This window comes from Lytechinus variegatus, chromosome 17 (assembly GCF_018143015.1).
Source record: "Lytechinus variegatus isolate NC3 chromosome 17, Lvar_3.0, whole genome shotgun sequence".
Classification (NCBI taxonomy): domain Eukaryota; kingdom Metazoa; phylum Echinodermata; class Echinoidea; order Temnopleuroida; family Toxopneustidae; genus Lytechinus; species Lytechinus variegatus.
In genome coordinates, this window is record NC_054756.1 from 27,489,755 (window position 1) to 27,508,840 (window position 19,086).

Here is a 19,086-nt window from a genome sequence, read left to right on the forward strand (position 1 = left end):
GATATCTATTGAGCGTTGTCATCGCACACCCACTGTCGTACGAGCAGATTCACAAGCAGCCAAATCCCCAAGGGTCATCCATGTTGCTTTCTCAACATACGCTGGGAAAGAATTTGTGCGCAAAGCATGCATTGCTAAATTTAAGCAGAGCACCTACCAGGGGCAAAAAATCTATGTTTCTGAAGATTTTTCAAAATGCATGGCTGAGCTGAGAAGGGGAAAACTAGACCAACTCAAGAACTTGAAAAGAGAGGGCAAGAAAGCATTTTTTATGTACCCGGCAAGGTTGGCTTTTAGAGACGCTGCAGGGAAACTTCATGTTGTTGGTTAAATATTTATTAGCTTATGTACAAGGAAACCTCATTTTATAGGAAAGCTGTTTACACAGTATACAGCAAGTTGGTTTAGCTGGATCATGATATTTACAGTTGACCTTTTGCTGGGTCTTTTTATTTTTATGTTATATTTTATCTTTAAGTAGACCAAACAGATTAATTATTTTCTTTTGCCAGAAGTCGGTTTTTAGTGCATTTGTGTGTGTGGTTTTTTTTTGCCTATCTTTTCATCAGTGCACATATGATCAGGACTGTGTTTTGATTTGAAGTCCTGTCCTTTTATCATGTGCCCGCCTTCCTTTTTCTTGTTTTTAATAATAGTTTTCAATTTCTTTTCTTTTTTTATTTATATTTATTAATTGTGAGAAGAAAATATACCCATACGCCATGAAGATCAACTATAATTTGTTGCTGGTGTTTTTCAATTATTATTATCCTTTTTTTTACAAAGTATGGTTAATATTTTCCTATATGATGATTTTTACAATGAACTGCAGCTAACATTCATATTGTGTAAGTTTTGTATGCTTTGCTTGCTGGCAGTACCTTATTTCTGTTTGAAGAATTCAGCAGGCCTGCCTGTATGCATCAAGGTGGTTATTCAATTGGAATTATGGACATGAAATTCCTTACTTTTAACTGTAGGGGCTTACAAGATTTTGTGAAAAGACGAAAATTATTTCATTATTTAAGATCACTTGAGTCAGACATAATTTTTCTTCAAGAGACTCACTCTTCAAAATCAGACGAAGTTACCTGGAAACAGCAATGGGGTGAAAGAATTTGGTTTTCGAGTCATAATTCTAATAGTAGAGGAGTCGCTATTTTAATTCGTAATTCTGTGTCTTTTACTTTTAAATCACTGTATAATGACCCGAATGGTAGATATTTATTGTTATCTGCTAGTATCAATGATGTACCATTGATTTTATTGAACGTATATGGTCCCAATAACGATGACCCAGACTTTTTTCTGGAAGTGTTTAGCAAATTGGACAATTTTGAGTATTCATCCATAATGTGTGCAGGGGATTTTAATGTTGTTTTAGGGCCTTTGGATTATCAAGGAACCAAAGAGAGACACTCAAACATGAATGCAAGTAATATGTTACTTGCGCTCATTGAGGAATTTAATTTATGTGACATCTGGCGGAATTTTCACCAGAATGTTAAACAATATTCCAGGCATCAAAAAAACCCAAAAGTCTTATCTCGTCTTGATTTTATTCTGGTTTCAGATAACTTTATTACTAATTGTTTGCAATCTAAAATTATTCCTGGTATTCAATCTAACCATTCTGCAGTTATACTAAAATTTAAAGGAATCCATCCAGTTAGAGGTAAATCTTTTTGGAAGTTAAATTGCCAATACCTGCACAATGATTCAAACTTTATTGAAACCATAAAACACAAAATTGAAGAATTTAAGATGATTCATATAGACTCAAAATGTAATGCTAACGTATTATGGGATGCCTTGAAATGTACTTTGACAGGAACATGTCTGGAGTATTGTGCGAGAAAAAAGAAGGAAAAAAACTTTGCTAAAAATAATTTGTTGAAGGAAATAGAAGAAATTGATGGAAAATTGAAGGTTGATTCTGATAATGAAGCTTTGCTTGTTGAAAAGGAATTTCTGACCAAGGCTTTAGATGATATGTTAGAAGTGGAAACAAGGGGTCTCATTGTTCGTTCTAGAATCAAATGGGCTGAAGAAGGAGAAAGAAGTTCAAAATATTTCTGCAATCTAGAAAAGCGAATGGTGGAAAAAAAGACTATTTTTAAACTTAAAGATGGAGATGGAAATATATATGGCAGTCAAAAGAAAATACTTGAGGAAATTCACTCTTTTTACCAAAATTTTTATACAGAGAATCATTGTACTGACCAAAATAAAAACATAGAGGACTTTTTGAACTCTATTGAAACACCATCTGTAAATGAAGATGACAGGCATTTTCTTGAAAAACCCTTTTCAAAACAGGAACTTTATACTACTATTTGCTCTATGAAACAGAATAAATCACCTGGATTTGATGGTTTACCAGTAGAATTTTATATTGTTTTTTGGAAGGATTTATCAGATATGCTTCTTGACTCATTTAATTTTTCCTTACAAAATGGTTCGATGTCCTCTTCTCAAAGGAATGGAGTAATCACATTGATTCCTAAAAAAAGATAAAGATATTTTATATTTAAAAAATTATAGACCCATATCTCTTCTAACAGTTGATTATAAAATTTTAGCAAAAACAATTGCAAATCGTTTGAAAAGGTGTTTGGATTCACTTATTCATTCTGATCAGTCTGGGTTTTTGAAAGGAAGAAGTATTGGAAATAATGTTCGCTTAATTATAGACATAATTGAATACACCAAATCAAAAGACATCCCTGGTGCAATCCTCCTCCTTGATATCCAAAAAGCTTTTGATAGTGTCTCACATTCATTCCTTTTCAAGGTTTTATCTAAATTCAATTTTAGTGAAAATTTTATCAGTTGGATCAAGGTTTTGTATGCTGAAAGAAAAAGTTATCTAATTAATTATGGAAATCTGACAAACCAAATAGATATGCAAAGAGGAATTTTCCAGGGGTGCCCAATTTCCCCATATTTATTTTTGTTAGTAATAGAATGTATGGCACTTGCAATTAGACAAAACCCTAATATCAGAGGAATACCTGTAGAAAACACAGACCTAAAAATTTCCTTATTGGCAGATGACTCCACTTGCTTTATTGATGGTTCAGAAAACTCATTCCAATCTTTATTTGATACCATTGAATTCTTTTCCGAGAGTTCAGGATGTAGATTAAATATCAATAAATCAGAGGCAATATGGATTGGCTCAAAAGAGGGCTTAACCTCCTACCCCTTTGCAAGTAAGGAATTAAAATGGAACCAACGTACGTTTAAAACATTGGGCATCCATTTTTCAATAAACACAGCTGATCTATATAATCTTAATCATAAACTAAAACTTAAATCTATTGAAACTACCTTAAATTGTTGGAGAGCCAGAAATTTGTCCCTTGTTGGGAAGATCTGTGTGATAAAGACCCTATTGCTACCACAGCTGCTTTATTTCTTTTCTGTGCTGTGTATTAAAATTCCTAAAAGATTTTTTAAACAATTGAATTCACTGTTTTACAAGTTTATTTGGAACAATGGTAGTGATAGGGTCAGAAGGCAATTCTTGTGTAATGATTTTTCACAGGGGGGTTTACGCATGATTGACCCCTATACCTTTTCTCTGGCGCAGAAAATGTTTTGGGTAAAATTATTATTGGATGACAAGTATCAAAGTTTGTGGAAAGAGATAGAAATTTCTGTTCAAAAGAGATTTAGTTCTAAAGAAAATTTATTATGGTATGCTAATGCTCCCTCATGTGTTCTTGATAAATTAATTTCCTCGCAATTAGCTGAATCACTTCAAACATGGTACTTGTTTAGGGAATATTTTACTATACTGGAATGGGATACACCATTTTCATTGATTGGTAAATGCCAGTGTATTTGGTACAATAAAAATGTCAGATCTAAGTCAAAGCAGTATTTCTTGTATCAGAATTGGCTAAATAATGGAATTGTATTTATTTCTGATTTACTGAACCCCCCTCTCCCTGGCAGTATGTTATTTGAAGAGTTGATACTAGAGTATGATATAGCCCCTCATGAGAGGAGAAAATATAATTTCCTGATGAAGAATATTCCTGAAGACTGGCTGTCCTACTCTGAGTTCACACCTGACACAATATTTGAGGAAATTAAAAGAAAACTTCTTGCAAGTCACAAAATCCCAAAATATGCTTATGGTGTCATGTTGAAAACTTTTTTACCCGAAAAACAATTTGAATATTGGGGGAATTTCAGTGAATCAGGTATAAATGATTGGGAGAAAATTCATGTAAGTAATTTGAAATCTACAAATATTACACGTATTCGTTCATTTTACTTCAAACTGTTTCATAGGGCTATAGCCCTGAACAATTTTTTATATAAAATAAAAAGGAAAGATTCCCCAGATTGTGTTTTTTGTTCCTCATCACCAGAGACCTATATTCACTTGTTTGTGGAATGCCCTGTAATTAAACCCATTTGGAGCGAGATTATTCATGTTATGAGTAAGAAAATGAATAGAGTGGTGAACCCCTCGATCTTTGAGAAGATGTTTGGTTGTGAGAAGGACAAATTTGTTACATTTCTGTTTCTTTTACTTAAATATTACATATATATATGTAAATTTCAAGGGAAAATTCCATCATTTGAAGGTTACAAAACATATATTGTTACTCACAAAAATTTAGAATATGCTATTGCAAAAAAGAATAACAAATTGCCTCTTCATTTCAAGAAATGGAGGTTTATATTTTGAATCCTCTATTGTATTTTTTATAAGGTGCCACAAATTTTAATGGCTGTACAGTATTCCCCCTATACCCAAAACAATATTCAACTGACCTACCCTACTAGACGGAAACACTCATAAGAAAGTTGTACAGGATAATCAATACTGAGAAGGATGCTATCTGACAAAAAGGTGTAATATTTTGGTTTCTTTATAATGTTTACATTTTGCCATTTTATAGGGTAGAAAGCTATTTTTTCACATAATGATGCTGAGCTTCAGCTTGTTTTGGCTTGCAGAGGTCATTGGTTCGCAGAGGTCATTCGCATCCTGTTAATGTGTTTTCTTCCCCCCTAAATTCCACCAATAGGGCAGACATCATCCATTCAATCCTGATCTTTATTCTGATTAATGATTGTGAAGCTTAGCGAGTAGTTTTACCAAGCAGACACCATGCTTTGTATTATGTGTTTTTTTCTAACTTTTTCTTTTTTTGTTTTTTTGTTTTGTTATATTGTAACTATTGTTTTACATCTATTTTAAATCATTGTAACAATCACTTGTAAATTTGTAATTTTGTTGATTCAATAAAACATATAAAAAAATAAAAAAACTTAACCTCAGGTTAAGATTTGATGTTGACGCCGCCGCCGCCGTCGGAAAAGCGGCGCCTATAGTCTCACTTTGCTTTGCAATTGATACAAAAATCAGAATTCTACTTCGCTGCAAGCCTTGTGGTCGGCCGTGTATAGTCCAAATTGGCTTCAAGTCACTGCCTATGATGACATCAGTACAATTTTTGAATGGATTTGCTCTTATTCCTACAGGGACGCTCGAAATAGACTGGAAGTTTGAATTTTTGATGTTCATCCCACTATTCGGAACTATGAGGTTGAAATGTTTCTATCAGATGCAATTATAATTTCTTTGATAACCAGGTTGCAACAGATCATGTAGTGTGAGCTAGGCTTAAGGAATCTACAAACCATGTCACAACTCACACGGCCTACACCTCAATGACCAATGTAACCAAAACGACCTAATGAATGTAATAAAGAGGCTGTGCGATGTGCAAAATTCTGGCCCAATATTAGACATTTGTTAATGTAGATGATGGACACAAAAGAATATTGTCTCGATGTCATCTACAATGTAGATGAGTACAAGAGAAAGCTAGTAAATGTGACGATCACCTAAGGATTTGAGGGACTGTTGGCACTGATGGTAAATTGGCTAACAATCCCTACTTCCATGGAAACCTTGCATTTGATTGGTGGGATAGAATTGAACAACTTTTGTTGGAAACTCATTATTGAATCTCATTAATGGTTAATTTGTTATTATAAATGCGATACAACTTAATTATCAACATTTTTACAATATTGATAATCATTTTTAAACAAGAATTCATTTTAAAAAATGAAAAAAAAATACTATGAAAAGACAGAAAAACTGAAGCAATATTTACTTCGCCATCATTTTTCTCTGTTTTTTGCCAAAGTGACAGGATGCATATCCTCAATATCCACATCAGAAGTGATCAAAACAATCAAATACTCATAACTTTCTTTCTTGTCTGTCCCATTGTCCTCAACCTGTCATTGATTAGCTTCTCTGAGTTTTCACCAAAGTTATCCTGTACCCAAGGTTTCATTCACTCTCCTTCAATGCTCACCTCCATGTTCCAGTAAGGTGCTGACCATCTCCGGGAAGTCAACAGCAGCGGCGACATGGATGGGTGTCCGGCCAAAGTCATCAGACTGGTTCACGTTGCTCCCTCGCTCGATGAGAAACACAGCGACATCAGGGTCCCAGGTCCTGGCAACCTTTCCAAAATCAATCAGATGAACAGTTACGATTGGTCAAGTTCTGGGGTGTTCCAAAAAGATGGAAGCATGACTAACTACCTCATTTTATACAGCTATTAAGTTTGAGACTCGAGTTCTGGTACACAGAAATTTAATTTCTACAGAAATGGTTGGAAGCAATCGTAAAGTATTCATCATACACCATGATGCTTATTTACAACAGAGTTTAATGAAAATAATTCAGGTTGCTTGGAATTATTTCTGATCAGTAATGTTTCTGTTCTTCATTTGCTAAATACTCTGTAATCATGTGTATGTAATAGCTCGGTCCCACTGCACTTACGGATGCAGAGAGGATGTACAATGGAAAGGAATCTTGCAATCTGATGGAAAAAGTTATCTGTTGCGTATTCTTTGAACATACATGTATATGTATTTCATACTCTCCATATCCATCGAGCATCCGTCTATTGTGATTTCATTGTTCGCCCATTTTGTTCATTGTCTGGAGCGGATGAAAACAGACGGAGCCACCCCAAAATTTGCTTGTCTGCTGTATCCGTTATGAATACGTTTTGTGTCCATTGGCCAGTGGGACTACATGTAGGCCTTTAGGCAACTTGTCAGAATTCCGTGCTGCATCTTCTCACTGTACCATAGGGATCCTGCTATACAGTGCGTCCCAGAATAAACGAAACCGAGATTTAGCGATCATTTATCATAACTTAATCATAAATAGAATAGGTAAATGACCTACCAATTTAAAGCTTAGAATCTCCTCTTTCATCTGATATTACTTAGCTTATTTCTTATTCACGCATGAGTGAGCAAAAACAATTAGAAGAAAGGATACCAAAAACTCATTTGGCGAGGGGTATCTGGGTTTCAAAAAGAAAACCACATTTTTGAAAAGTTCAATATCTGCTCTTTAATTTGGTACCACAATTACAGAAAATGGTAAAGAAATAAAAAAGTTCTGGTCATTTGAAATAAGGCTTGTATTTCCATAATTTCATGAGATAAACGTGTTTTCACCGGTTTCCCACAGAAGCTTTCGCATGGTGAACAAAAGATTTAATGCATGGCCGATCGTCAACAAAACAGAGTGTTGAGTGAGTTTGAAAGCCAGCCTGGAGAACCTCTTCATTTTATGAAATTATTGAAATTCAAGCCTTATTTCAAATGACCAGAACTTTGTTATTTCTTGACCATTTTCTGTAATTTAGGTATCAAATTAAAGAGGAGATATTGAACAAAAATGTGGTTTTCTGTTTGAAACCCAGATACCCCCCGCCAAATGAGTTTTTGAGATCCTTTCTTCAAATTGTATTTGCTCACTCATGCGTGAATGAGAAATAATCTAAGTAATATCAGATGAAAGAAGAGATTCTAAGCTTTAAATTGGTAGGTCATTTATCTATTTTATTTATGATTAAGTAATGATAAATGATCGCTAAATCTCGGTTTCGTTTTTTCTGGGACGCACTGTACATAAGGGAACCATGAGTCTTTTCACAGGCCCATATTCTGAAGTCTGGTTTAATTTAAACTCTGGTATGAAGTTGTGGTTTATCTATGGATAGTCATTAGTGGCAAAAATCTCTGACAGTATGATGGTGGGCCCCAAGTCTGCGCACCTAACAATTTGAGTTAAGATTTAACATGAATTTCTTCTTATTTCACAAAATATTTTGGTTAATAGTGTTCCTTACATTATTAAGAGTAAGTGTACCAAATTTCTCATTAAAAAATGAAAGAAAATTATAAGATTTTCTTGAAAAAACCTCGGGCAGTCATTTTCAGATTGAAAAAAAATGGTACCCCATGTCTGCGCACTCATTCACTTTGCACACGATTTGAGGATTTTGATGACAAAGGCTGCATTTTGAGGCCGTCACATGAAATGCCCTGAATTCATTATTTTTCCACCATTTTGAGTTGGATTTTTTAATGAATACCTGCCTATGTATTGCATGTGTAAAGTTTGTGCCCGTTGCGTATCTTCTTTTACTAGAATCGCGCAGATACGCGGGTGCGCAGACTTGGGAGACCGCGCAGACATGGGGGAACTGACCATATAATTCCAATGTATCGGCTCATTTTTCTCTCAAATCATTCCTAACTGTTTCAGAAGGATAAATAAGGTAGTATTCTTCAACATTCTTGAGTTAGAAAAGAGCGCAGTAAACACAAGAAACATGCAATGTAAACAAAATTTGGACATGTTTGGCTTTCCATACATGTATTTAGCACAGAGTTAGACCATGGTCGAAGTTAAACCAGACTTCAGAATTACGGGCCATAGTGGTTTTCTCGCATTCCCATTATTTCCTCTAGGAGTAGATGTGAGGATGGCTAATACAAAGCCACTAGTTGGATTCCTGCAGGAAGGCCTAGGCTCTTACTAAATTGAGAAGGTGCCCAACTCATCACCGCATTGGTTTTAAGATCAAACCCATGGGACACTGTGTATTCATCAATGAAATACATGTCAGATTTCCTGCGTGAAATGGAAGGTCAGAATCACTTTCAGTCTGTAAAATACCCCTAGAAGAGATCATTTTGAAGTTAAGTCATAGTTGTATAATACCTCAATATACCATTAGTCTAGTTTAGAGGAGCTGAAACTTTTCAATTATAACATGTACATGTACAGAAAAGGCACAAGTTATATGTACGTGGTACTGTTATTCAATTATACAACTTATACTTTTGATAAGGGTGTGCCCGATGAAACCCTGTAATGGAGGTCTAAGTAACCGACAATGGGTCTGAAAAGGAGGTTACCAAAGCAGCACATCTGAATATACATGTACCCCTGAGTGCCCCCCCCCCCCCCCGGGTTCTATGTAATACTGTAAACCTGCTACAGAAGACATTATCTCAAGGAGTTGTTCAAAACGCCTAGAAAACCATCCCCACTAATCAAAGCTAGATAGTCTTTCAAACTTACCTCATGCAGCACCGTCTGTCCATACTGATCAGCCGTGTTGATATCCGCACCCCTCTTTAGGATCAGCTCCAGGTAATCAACATCGACCTTGATGTTGGGGTCAGGTGATCTCGACAGGTGACCAAAGTAGCCAATCAGCTCGGCATTAGCCACGTTGGGGTTGTTGGGACCTGATATGATGTCTGGGTCTATTCCATCGGCTGAGGTTTATGAAGATTAGTTCCTGAAAATAAGGGGAGGCACAGGTTATTTTCTATTCTCAAATTCTGTTCATTACATGAATTTTCATAATTAGGCCTAAAAAATATTGTTTGCCATAACAGTAGGAAGAAACTATGCTTGGTCGGTCAGTATTTTTTTCAAGGTATGATATGAAAGAGTCTAGACCTACATGTATTTTTATAGGAGATTTGAGAGTTGTTTTGATCTTTTGGTCACAAGTTTCTTCTGCTAAACAATATGGACAGACTTTTTTACTATGAGTGCCATTTGCCAAATTTTTATGACCTTTATTTATTAAAAAAAAGAAGGAAAAATGTAGAAAACTGTGTGAAAAATAGGGTTGGTTGGCACATTTTTAATTTTGCGGGTCAAATTTGAATTAAAACAAATGAAAGTCATCAGATTTTACAACAGTCAGTCAACTGAGTTACAGCAAATAATGTTGTTTTTAGGCCCTCCTGGAAAGACTCTGACATGTGCTCCTGAATTGTGAAGTTATCATGAAGAAATTAGGAATATCTGGATCCTGTAACACAAAGGGTGGCGATTAAACGTACGCTTGATTTTTACGATTGTTTGTACATTGTAGTCAATGGAATCAGTCGTGGAAAATTGTTCTAAGATCACTGCAATTAAAGCTGTGTGTTACGGTCCCCTGATATACTCTTTCGTAAATATGCAAAGATTTCAGTCAAGTTTCAATTCAGGTTGATCTAAAATGTAATCATTCAAAAATCTCTTTATAAAACGGGTCTCTACTCTAGTGACATGTACATCGACAAGTATCAATCTTTTCTTTCCACTATTGTATTAATAGCCAATTGGAATTAAACTTAAAATAATTCAAACCAGTGAGGTCTCTATAAGAGGGGCCTTGCACGAAATCATATTTGCAATTAATTGCAAATATAAACAAGTTTGATATGAATTCAAAGTAACTCTACCAAACCAACTGATAATTTCTAAGGTACATGTGCATGTAGGAAGCACACTTGAAATTGATTGGATAACTTTATAAGATCAAGGAATTAAAATGATTTATTGAAATTGCAAAGTGAATCAGAGTGATTACATGTCTGGAATGATACAAGATAAAAATAGAATTGTTTTTTATAATTTGCCGTTTAATAGTGTGTGAGATCTGAGAAAATGTCACTTTAGAAGAAATATATACACATGTAGATACAGCAATCCAATTAATGATTAAACACCCTAATTTCATTAAGTGCAAACCAACCCAAAAAAATAATAAAATGAAATAAAGTTATACGTTTTGTGTTAAAAGTGAAAGAAAGGAAGAAAAAAGTCATTATTAGATGGTGATAAATGCAAAGAAATAGAAAATACTCAATCTTGTATACACTGCCCGTTAAATGGGCACAATATAAAATACATGTACATATCTATTACAAATGCCCAATAGATTTTGTTGGTTTTATGCTATTAATTTAACAAACAATTCATTTGAACATTGAAGTGGAATTTCAATTGATCGATTTAGATGCTATTCAATGGACAAATGAAGTGTGCATCAATTTAAGAATTAACATTACAATTAATTAGAATTCACATTACAATTCATGATGGATCATACATGTAGCTACATCATGTAGCAATATAGTATGTGCTAGAGAAATAAAGAAAGGTAAAGAGCTCATGATGGGAGAGGGAGAGAAAGGGCAAAAGAAAGAAGAGAGGGAGAGAAAGGGCAAAAGAAAGAAGAGAGGGGGAGAGAGGTAGAAAGAGGGAGAGAGGGGGGGGGGCGGAGGATGGGACAAGGAGGGAAGGTGGGGCATCAGAAGGGGGTGGTAGTACAGACTGAATATGAGTTCAATAAATCAATTCAATCAACTTTTTTTTTTTTTAAATTCATAATGATTTTAATGGTAACATTAAAAAATATGGACGAGAGTTAACAATCAATGGAAAACTTTTTTGAATGATCAAAATGGAGAAAAGGGAGTTCTAAACCTATCAGGCTGCATGAACCCACTCATATACTGGGGTCTACATGTATGAAAAGTGTTTATTACAGCTAAATCATCAAGTCTCAATCTTACTCTACATGTACATGTTTTAATATACATGTATTTACCATGCCTACATGGAAAATCATCCTTTCTTTCGTTTTTGTTGTGTTGCCTCAATGACCGTATGATTTGGTGTTTTGAGGCTGTAGTTTTCTACCCACTTGACATCTCAAACCAAACAAACTGGACAATGTAAACAAACAATAATGGAAACTATAGTATAGCAAATAATCAATAACAGACATGGTTTGTGTCAGCCAGATAATTCAATGTGGGATGTGGAAAACAAATTACTCCTTCAAATTGGTACTTGTCTTTTGTGTTTACACCTAATACCCGTCTTATAAGTTACCTTTCCTTTCAAATTAATAGAAAATCACATCTGATTGTGATTTTACTAATTGTAACTTTGGTTTAAATGTACTGGGGCCCGTTGCAGAAAGAGTTGCAATCAAACGCAACTCTAAAAAATCAATCGCAAGTCCCAAATGCGAGCTGTTGATTGGTTGAAAATCAAGTTGCGTATGATTTTTAGAGTTGCGATTGATTGCAAGTCTTTCTGCAACAGGCCCCAGGGGTTTAGACATACCATCTTTCTAAAGGATTTGACACATGGGCTGGGTTTCCCTGAAATCATTTATACAACAATCAGATAGTAAAAGACATGAGTTTTAGTTCACAGTTTACATTTTGTTACATTTGCATTTTTTAATAATAAACAGTTGTTGAAATATGCATATCACATGCTTTTTTTTATTACCCTGGCATTATCTTGCAGCCTTTCCCCTACAGAAATTTTCAAGCTTGCGGAAAGCGTGCGACTAGCTTGCGCAAGCTTGCGGCATGCTAGTAACTAGCATGCTGCTAGCTTAATAAGCGTGTAATATGCGTGCAGAGTAATAGTTAAGCGATCTTTTAGCGAGCAGGGACTGTTCGCTAGCATGCACTCGCTTATTAAGCAAGTGCCCTGCTAGTCGCATGCTAGTTACTAGCAAGCGGCACGCTTAAATTTCTGTAGGGGTTTACTGCACAGAGCACAAGCATTTCTCAGAATTCCTGTCAGGTACCCATTTACCTAAAACCAGGGTTGAGTGCAGCACAATTTGGATAATTTTTTTGTGTGAAGAAAATTACAGAATGGTTCAGATTGGAACCCATAACCCTCTACATCAGACAATATGGGTCACTATGATACACATCTTAAATGTGATGCAAAAGCCTTCATTGAAATAAGCATGGGGCTCCATTGTGACCTAACAACAAAGACAGGATAAGTGATCCCAGGACAACACTCTTCGCTTCAACAGTTTCAAGCCAATCAATGTTTCATTTGTTCAAAACTTCTTTCATGATATCCCCCACTGCAAGCTCATGCTCTGAGCTGTAGCTCTATTCCCTTTTGTAGCAAGGGTGGAAGGATTGAAGTCTACAAGCACAGACTAAAATTTGACACTAATCAATTTATACCATGTCTAGAAGACTCCAAATTCTCTGTAGGCAGTGCTGCACCATCCCAAGTTTGCTCAATCTCGAGATTTTAACCCGATCGGCCCTCTTCGCGATTAATCTCGAGATTCAAGAAACCCCGTCTCCACCATCGCAAGAAGAGCAATTCCTGCTCGAGCGAGGCATCGATGCATTATGGTCTGACGCCGTCAATAAATAATCCCGAGTGTGTCTGCACCTACAAATTAGCGCAATAATTCGTAAAATAGCGTGCTATTTTGCAAATAATCCCAAGTTGAGTTTGGGATTCCAATCTCGAGATTAATCCTACGAACTAGCGCGATAATTGCGTCTCCATTGCAAATAATCTCGAGATTGTTCAGATCAGGATAATTTGCCGAATCAGAAATAGCGCGCTAATTTGAAAACTCGGGATGGTGCAGACGGCCCTTAAGTCTAATAGGAGGCAGCCACAGAGTACAGAGTGAATCTAGTCTCATTACTTCAGACTCTGCACTATGCGAATTATGAAAACCGAACTGTGCCTGCTGACCACAATGCGGGGTGGGCTTCACTGCTTTTGAACAATTACTGGACGGAAGCCTTGATAGACTACATTCAACCTTGAAGACTAGAGGACGCTGCATATGAATGAACCAGTTGGCCTTGGTGTTTTGTGTTCTACATTGTACATTGGGAGGCAACATTACAGTAGTCTCTAAAGAGGACTGACTGTGGTGTAGATAATACCAACAAATATCTCTTTCGGAAATGCATATACGAGTTTATGCAACTAAAGGCCTGGTCACACCACCCGAGCATTGTTGGAGCGGTCGTGAAGCAGTAGGGAGAGAGGTTTCGAATTTCGCTCACAAAATTGGGGGAAAAATCGAAAAAAAACAAAAAAACAATCGAAATTGAAAATGGTGAACAGTAGCAAGTGGTGATGATTTTTTCTCTCCGCTCCCACAACTGCTCCAACAACGCTCGGGCGGTGTGACCAGGCCTTAAGCTGGATGGGTTTAAAGGGGAAGTTCACCGTGAAGAAATGTTTGTTGTCAAAATAGCAGAAAAAATAATATAAAAAATATTGTTGATGGTTTGAGGAAAATGCTTTAGGCCCTAAAGATTATTTATTAAAGAAAGTTAGAATTTAAAGGCTTGGATATGTGATATCATTAACAAGCAGCTGGCCCATATGTTATGTAATATAAATGAACAAATTTTTAATTTGTAAATGGTTAGTGATGACTTATTTTTGTTTTCGTTTTAGAAAAGGTAGTTTCGGGAACGTTAGGGGCGATTTGGGCAAAACTGCCAGCTGTCCACATTTATTTTCTAGTTTTATACAATTCATCAATTGGAGAAATAGCAAACAACCAAGTTAAGTCTCCCCAACAGGCCAACACACTCTCACAAAATTACATATTTTTATTAAAGTGCAAGAAAAGAGAATGAAAATGTATTTACATGTTGTACTTACATGCATAGAATATGGACACCGGTTTGCAGAATTTTACATCATACATTTATGATGTAATGAATGATTCATTCATGGTATAAAATGAATGGCATGAAGTATGAAGAAAAATTATGACAACATTGAGATTTATTCATGACAAATTAACAAATTACAAAGTAATTAATTTCTCTTTTCATCTTTACAGGCAAATATCTAAATTAAAATTGAATAATGAAATCAAATTAAATAAATTACACCAAACGATCAATGAAAGAATGAGAATTGACTCTAAATAATATTTTATAATCAAATGAACAAGAATCCAATTATATGTAAGTTTGTAAATCAAACCAATATAGAATATCGAAAAGAGAAATCTAACTAAAAGAAAGTGGGTAATATTACATTTTTTTCGAATTATATTTCAAGATCAAAATGATCAATCTGTCATACTTTTGCGCAAACAACACAAAAAGCTGAAAATAAAATGAAAAAAAAATAGCTGAAATTAGTTAATAAAGAAAAATGAACTTTTGCGCACCTGAGTGATACTAGTAATATTTCTTACCTGAAGTTCCATGATTTTGTCTTTTGGTACAATTGAGATTTTTGTGCTTTTCTGAGCTGCAAGTAGAATCACTGACGAAGCTAAATGGGAACTCATAAGTGTTTTCTTTCGCCACTAGTTTCTCTCCGTCCTCTTCCTTGTTCAAAAAGAATTCTTTGAGGCCGGTTGTTGTCTTCTCCAGTGTACCAAGGGGAAATACTTTGCCAGTTTTCTTCTTTTTCTTCTTGGTCAATCCATCGTGGCTGTCGCCTGCTGAGCTCATGATTCCTGAGACACAAGTTGACATTAAATCATACCGGTACATTATGAATATCCCTTACATGTACATGTACATTTAGTTTGTTGCATTGGACTCTTAGTTACAGCACAACTTAAAAGTCTTTTGAGGATCTAGCTAAACCTAGATCTAGGGGTACTACATAAAGTAGTCACTTTTTTCTCCGAGGGCAACTTTCTATTAATTTAAAATACCCGAGGCTTGACGAGGGTATAGTACTGTCAGTTTGATAGAAAGTGTCCCTCGAAAGACGTGATATTTGTATACTGGAACGTTAGAAACCTAGGCCTGTAATCTAACGTCGTTTTAAATTAAACCCTGGTTTAAAGTTGTGGTCTATGGAGAGCCAATTGGGGCACAAATCTCTATTTTTAGTACGTTTCAATTCATTATTATCAACTCTGAAGTCTAATCTATGCTACTCAAATCATTATGTCTCAGAATGATAACTGAAGTATTTTCGTTATTATGAAAGCATCATAGGGAAACAAAAAAGTAAATATTACTAAGAAATATAAATAATATTAGCACAGAGTGAGACCATGGTCTAGGTCAGGGGTTCTCAAACTTTTTCTTTGAAGGGCCAGATGAGTCTTGAAATAAACCTGAAAGGGCCATCAGGGTCAAGTGGATACTTAGAAGGAAAAAAATGTGCGCGAAGCGCGAAGACCCTTGCGGCCGGGGTCGTAGACGCTTTCTGGTGCAATCTGGCCCTTATTGTGGGAGAATTTACTTTAAAAAAAATATATTACAGTTTCTATGGAACACAGGCAAAATTAGAAAAGATTCAGAAATGCAGCGAGAATCAATATAGCATAGACAACAAAATTGCTGTACTTTGTTAAAAAAGGAATTTAGATTGCACCTCTTTCAATTTTAACACATTTTTGTAGTAGGCCTATCAATATTTTTTTATAGTCAAAGTTGATTGGCCAACACATTGGCCTTGTGCTCGATTGCGGGAATGCATACTTGTCTGTCTATTCTTCATGGAAAACACGATTTTCAGCATACACCTTTTCTTTCTTTGCAGAATTTGATGCCATCTTGACCTGGCTAACAATTAAGTGGTTTTATTCAAATAAATCGCGTGTTGGAATGTAGGCGCACATGTTTTCAAATGCAACGTGTTATCCAAAATTTGACATGAAACTACTTTTTTCAGTGTAGCGCGAGCCGGCGCTGATCATCTAATAAGATTGAAAAACAGACAGGAAATACTCCACTAAACTTTGTTTAAAAGTCAAATTAATTTGACTGCCATTACCTTCACAACGGTTTTATGGATACACATTGTAATCATATTGAGCTGTGTTTCATATTGACAATTGTGACTTAAAAGTCCAGAATACGGGCCTTAGGCTTAGTCAGTTATTAGTGTATAACTTTTTACGCTCCAAGGACCCAATCTCAGGCATCACACAACCACCGCCGACGGTATCGGCCCGGCCCAACGCCAGGCATTGGGCACGCACGGTCTTCGCAATCACACTCACGGGGCCAAAGCAAAGACAAACACATACGGTACCGGTTGCCTCTCCCTCGTACGGAGTATTAAAAGTCATGATAAACTTACCTTTATAACATAAGGTTTAAATCATGTATTTAATTTTCTAAATCCATTTGCTATTTTACAGTTGTCCAGAAACTACGTTTCTCTTCCAGACGTATCAAATAATGTAATTTTAATGTGCAACTTTAACGTGTTTACATGGTGACTCCCGAACAAGCTGTGTTGTTATGCAATCGGCCTCGCCTAGCGCCTGTACGTATAACGTATATGTACCAGTACATGTACGCGCTGCATGCTGCGATCGGTTCAATTTTGCTCCAGCGATTGCTCTTGCCGTTATAGTCCGGTTAATTGATTGACTGATTGATTGATTTTATTTGGCAAGTCACCATAACATATATACAGTAGCATTAAAACAACAGGCTTGCACAGGATGACCCACGAAAGCTCGAAAGCTTATTTCTAGTGGGGTACTCAATATATTTAAGATAATAAAATGGTTAAATTATACTATCTAATATCAAAAATGGAGGAAAAAAAATTATATTTTGTATCGAGTTCGCTTATGCCACCAAACCAGGCAGGGTTAGCATGTCAAATAAACTCTGAATAAGAGCAAAACAGAGAATAAGCCTTGCTTTTTGATCCATACAACTTTGATACCTGTACAGAAATTAACGGGCATTCGCCTTTTTTACGATTGATTCTACTAAGATGAAAATGAAAGGGCCGGAGCTAGTCAACTCAAATACTTCACAGATTCTTTCCTCTGCCTTATCTTATTATTGTATTATACTTCAAATGAAGTTCTATGATTACTTTTCGAATAAAACACAATGCTTTCGGTTTTGCCTAAGTGTAACGATAATTATCAGTCATCCAATCGACGCAGCTGTTCGCTAAGTTTTTCCTCAACAAATTTTGGGTTGGAATTTAAACAAAGTAGTGCGCTATCATCTGCATACAATAATAATTTATAGTCAGCTTTTATACAAATAGACATGTCATCATAAGTTGAATATGATTGGGCCAATAGGCGGCGGAAGCGGGGGGGGGGGGGGGACGGGGGGACGTGTCCCCCCCTAAATTTGAGGAGGGGGACGGTCCCCCCCCCCCTAAATTTGTTGTTGATGACCTTTTTTTTTTTTTTGCTTGTCAATTTATTTTCCTACGTCCCCCCTAAAATTTTTGGTTGTCCCCTCCTAAAATTTTTGGCTTCCGCCGCCAATGATTGGGCCTAAAATACTTCCCTGTGGAACTCAACCGTTATAGGCATAATTTTGGAACGAATATCGCGAATAGCCACTACTTGATGTCGATCCGACAAGTAGGATTTGAACCATGCTACAGTAGCCTGGTTAAAACCCATTATTTGTAATTTTTTCAATAAGATGTCATGATTAACTGCAAATGCTTTTTAGATCTAGGAGTACCATCGCAACGAATTTTCCCTTTCTAGTGAATAAGGCATGTCTCAGTCGAATAGTTATGTCGAAAACCAGTGAGTGATATTCGTAAATCATATCATTTTCTTTAAAATATTTTTCAATCTGAACACATACCGCCTTTTCTAGAATTCTGGATACTATGCTTAAAAAACTGACAGGTCTATAGTTTTCAACAGCAGTTTTATCTTTCTTCTTATGAATAGGAGTTACTTTTGCAATTTTCATATCCTCTGGGAAAGTGCTAGTAAAGATAGATTTATCAAGAAATTAAATGGTTTGTACAAACTCTTTGCCCCTTCTTTTAGGAATTTAGCAGGTAGGGCCTATATCGAATCTAACTGCAGTGCTTTTTGATACATTTAATTTACGCAACTCATTAAAAATGAATTGATCACTAACAGGTAATAATTCAAATTTATCTTGGCTTGTACCTCTTTTTTCATGAAATTCACAAATGTTTTCACTGTCTGCACTGAAACTGTCTTTGCAAGATAGAAGTTTATCTACCAACGTAGCCGCGACATTTCGTAAAATAGGAATTGAATTCATTGGAAATAGTTATCATGACATAATTCTCCGTCAATTGAAACGACCAATTCTTGGTCCTTTTCATTTTTCTGTTTTAATCTCAAACTTTTTAGATTCTGCCAAAGTCTTTTAGAATCATTTTTATTTTCT

At 35.7% G+C, this 19,086-nt stretch overlaps 2 protein-coding genes across 3 annotated transcripts in view; one reads left to right on the plus strand and one right to left on the minus strand.

Annotated features, from left to right (window-relative positions):
- The window catches only part of LOC121430543, a 44,609-nt gene extending 27,441 nt beyond the window's left edge, over window positions 1-17,168 (minus strand). For both annotated transcript variants that reach the window (XM_041627847.1, XM_041627846.1), the window contains exons 1-4: window positions 17,024-17,168; window positions 15,171-15,437; window positions 9,443-9,642; window positions 6,357-6,507 (exon numbers count right to left, since the gene is read on the minus strand). In XM_041627847.1, coding sequence (XP_041483781.1) covers window positions 6,357-6,507; window positions 9,443-9,642; window positions 15,171-15,432 — 613 coding nt within the window. In that variant the 5' untranslated portion in view covers window positions 15,433-15,437; window positions 17,024-17,168. The remainder of the gene's footprint in view (window positions 1-6,356; window positions 6,508-9,442; window positions 9,643-15,170; window positions 15,438-17,023) is intronic.
- LOC121430544 lies at window positions 2,116-5,280 on the plus strand. The gene has a single exon (XM_041627848.1). It carries the CDS (start codon window positions 2,906-2,908, stop codon window positions 4,706-4,708), a length of 1,803 nt encoding a protein of 600 aa, XP_041483782.1. The 5' UTR covers window positions 2,116-2,905; the 3' UTR covers window positions 4,709-5,280.
- Window positions 17,169-19,086: the final 1,918 nt, after the last annotated feature.

What these genes read in the sequence shown, in the direction of transcription:
- LOC121430544 (XM_041627848.1), top strand. Translation starts at nt 2,906, where the DNA reads ATGCAAAGAGGAATTTTCCAGGGGTGCCCAATTTCCCCATATTTATTT.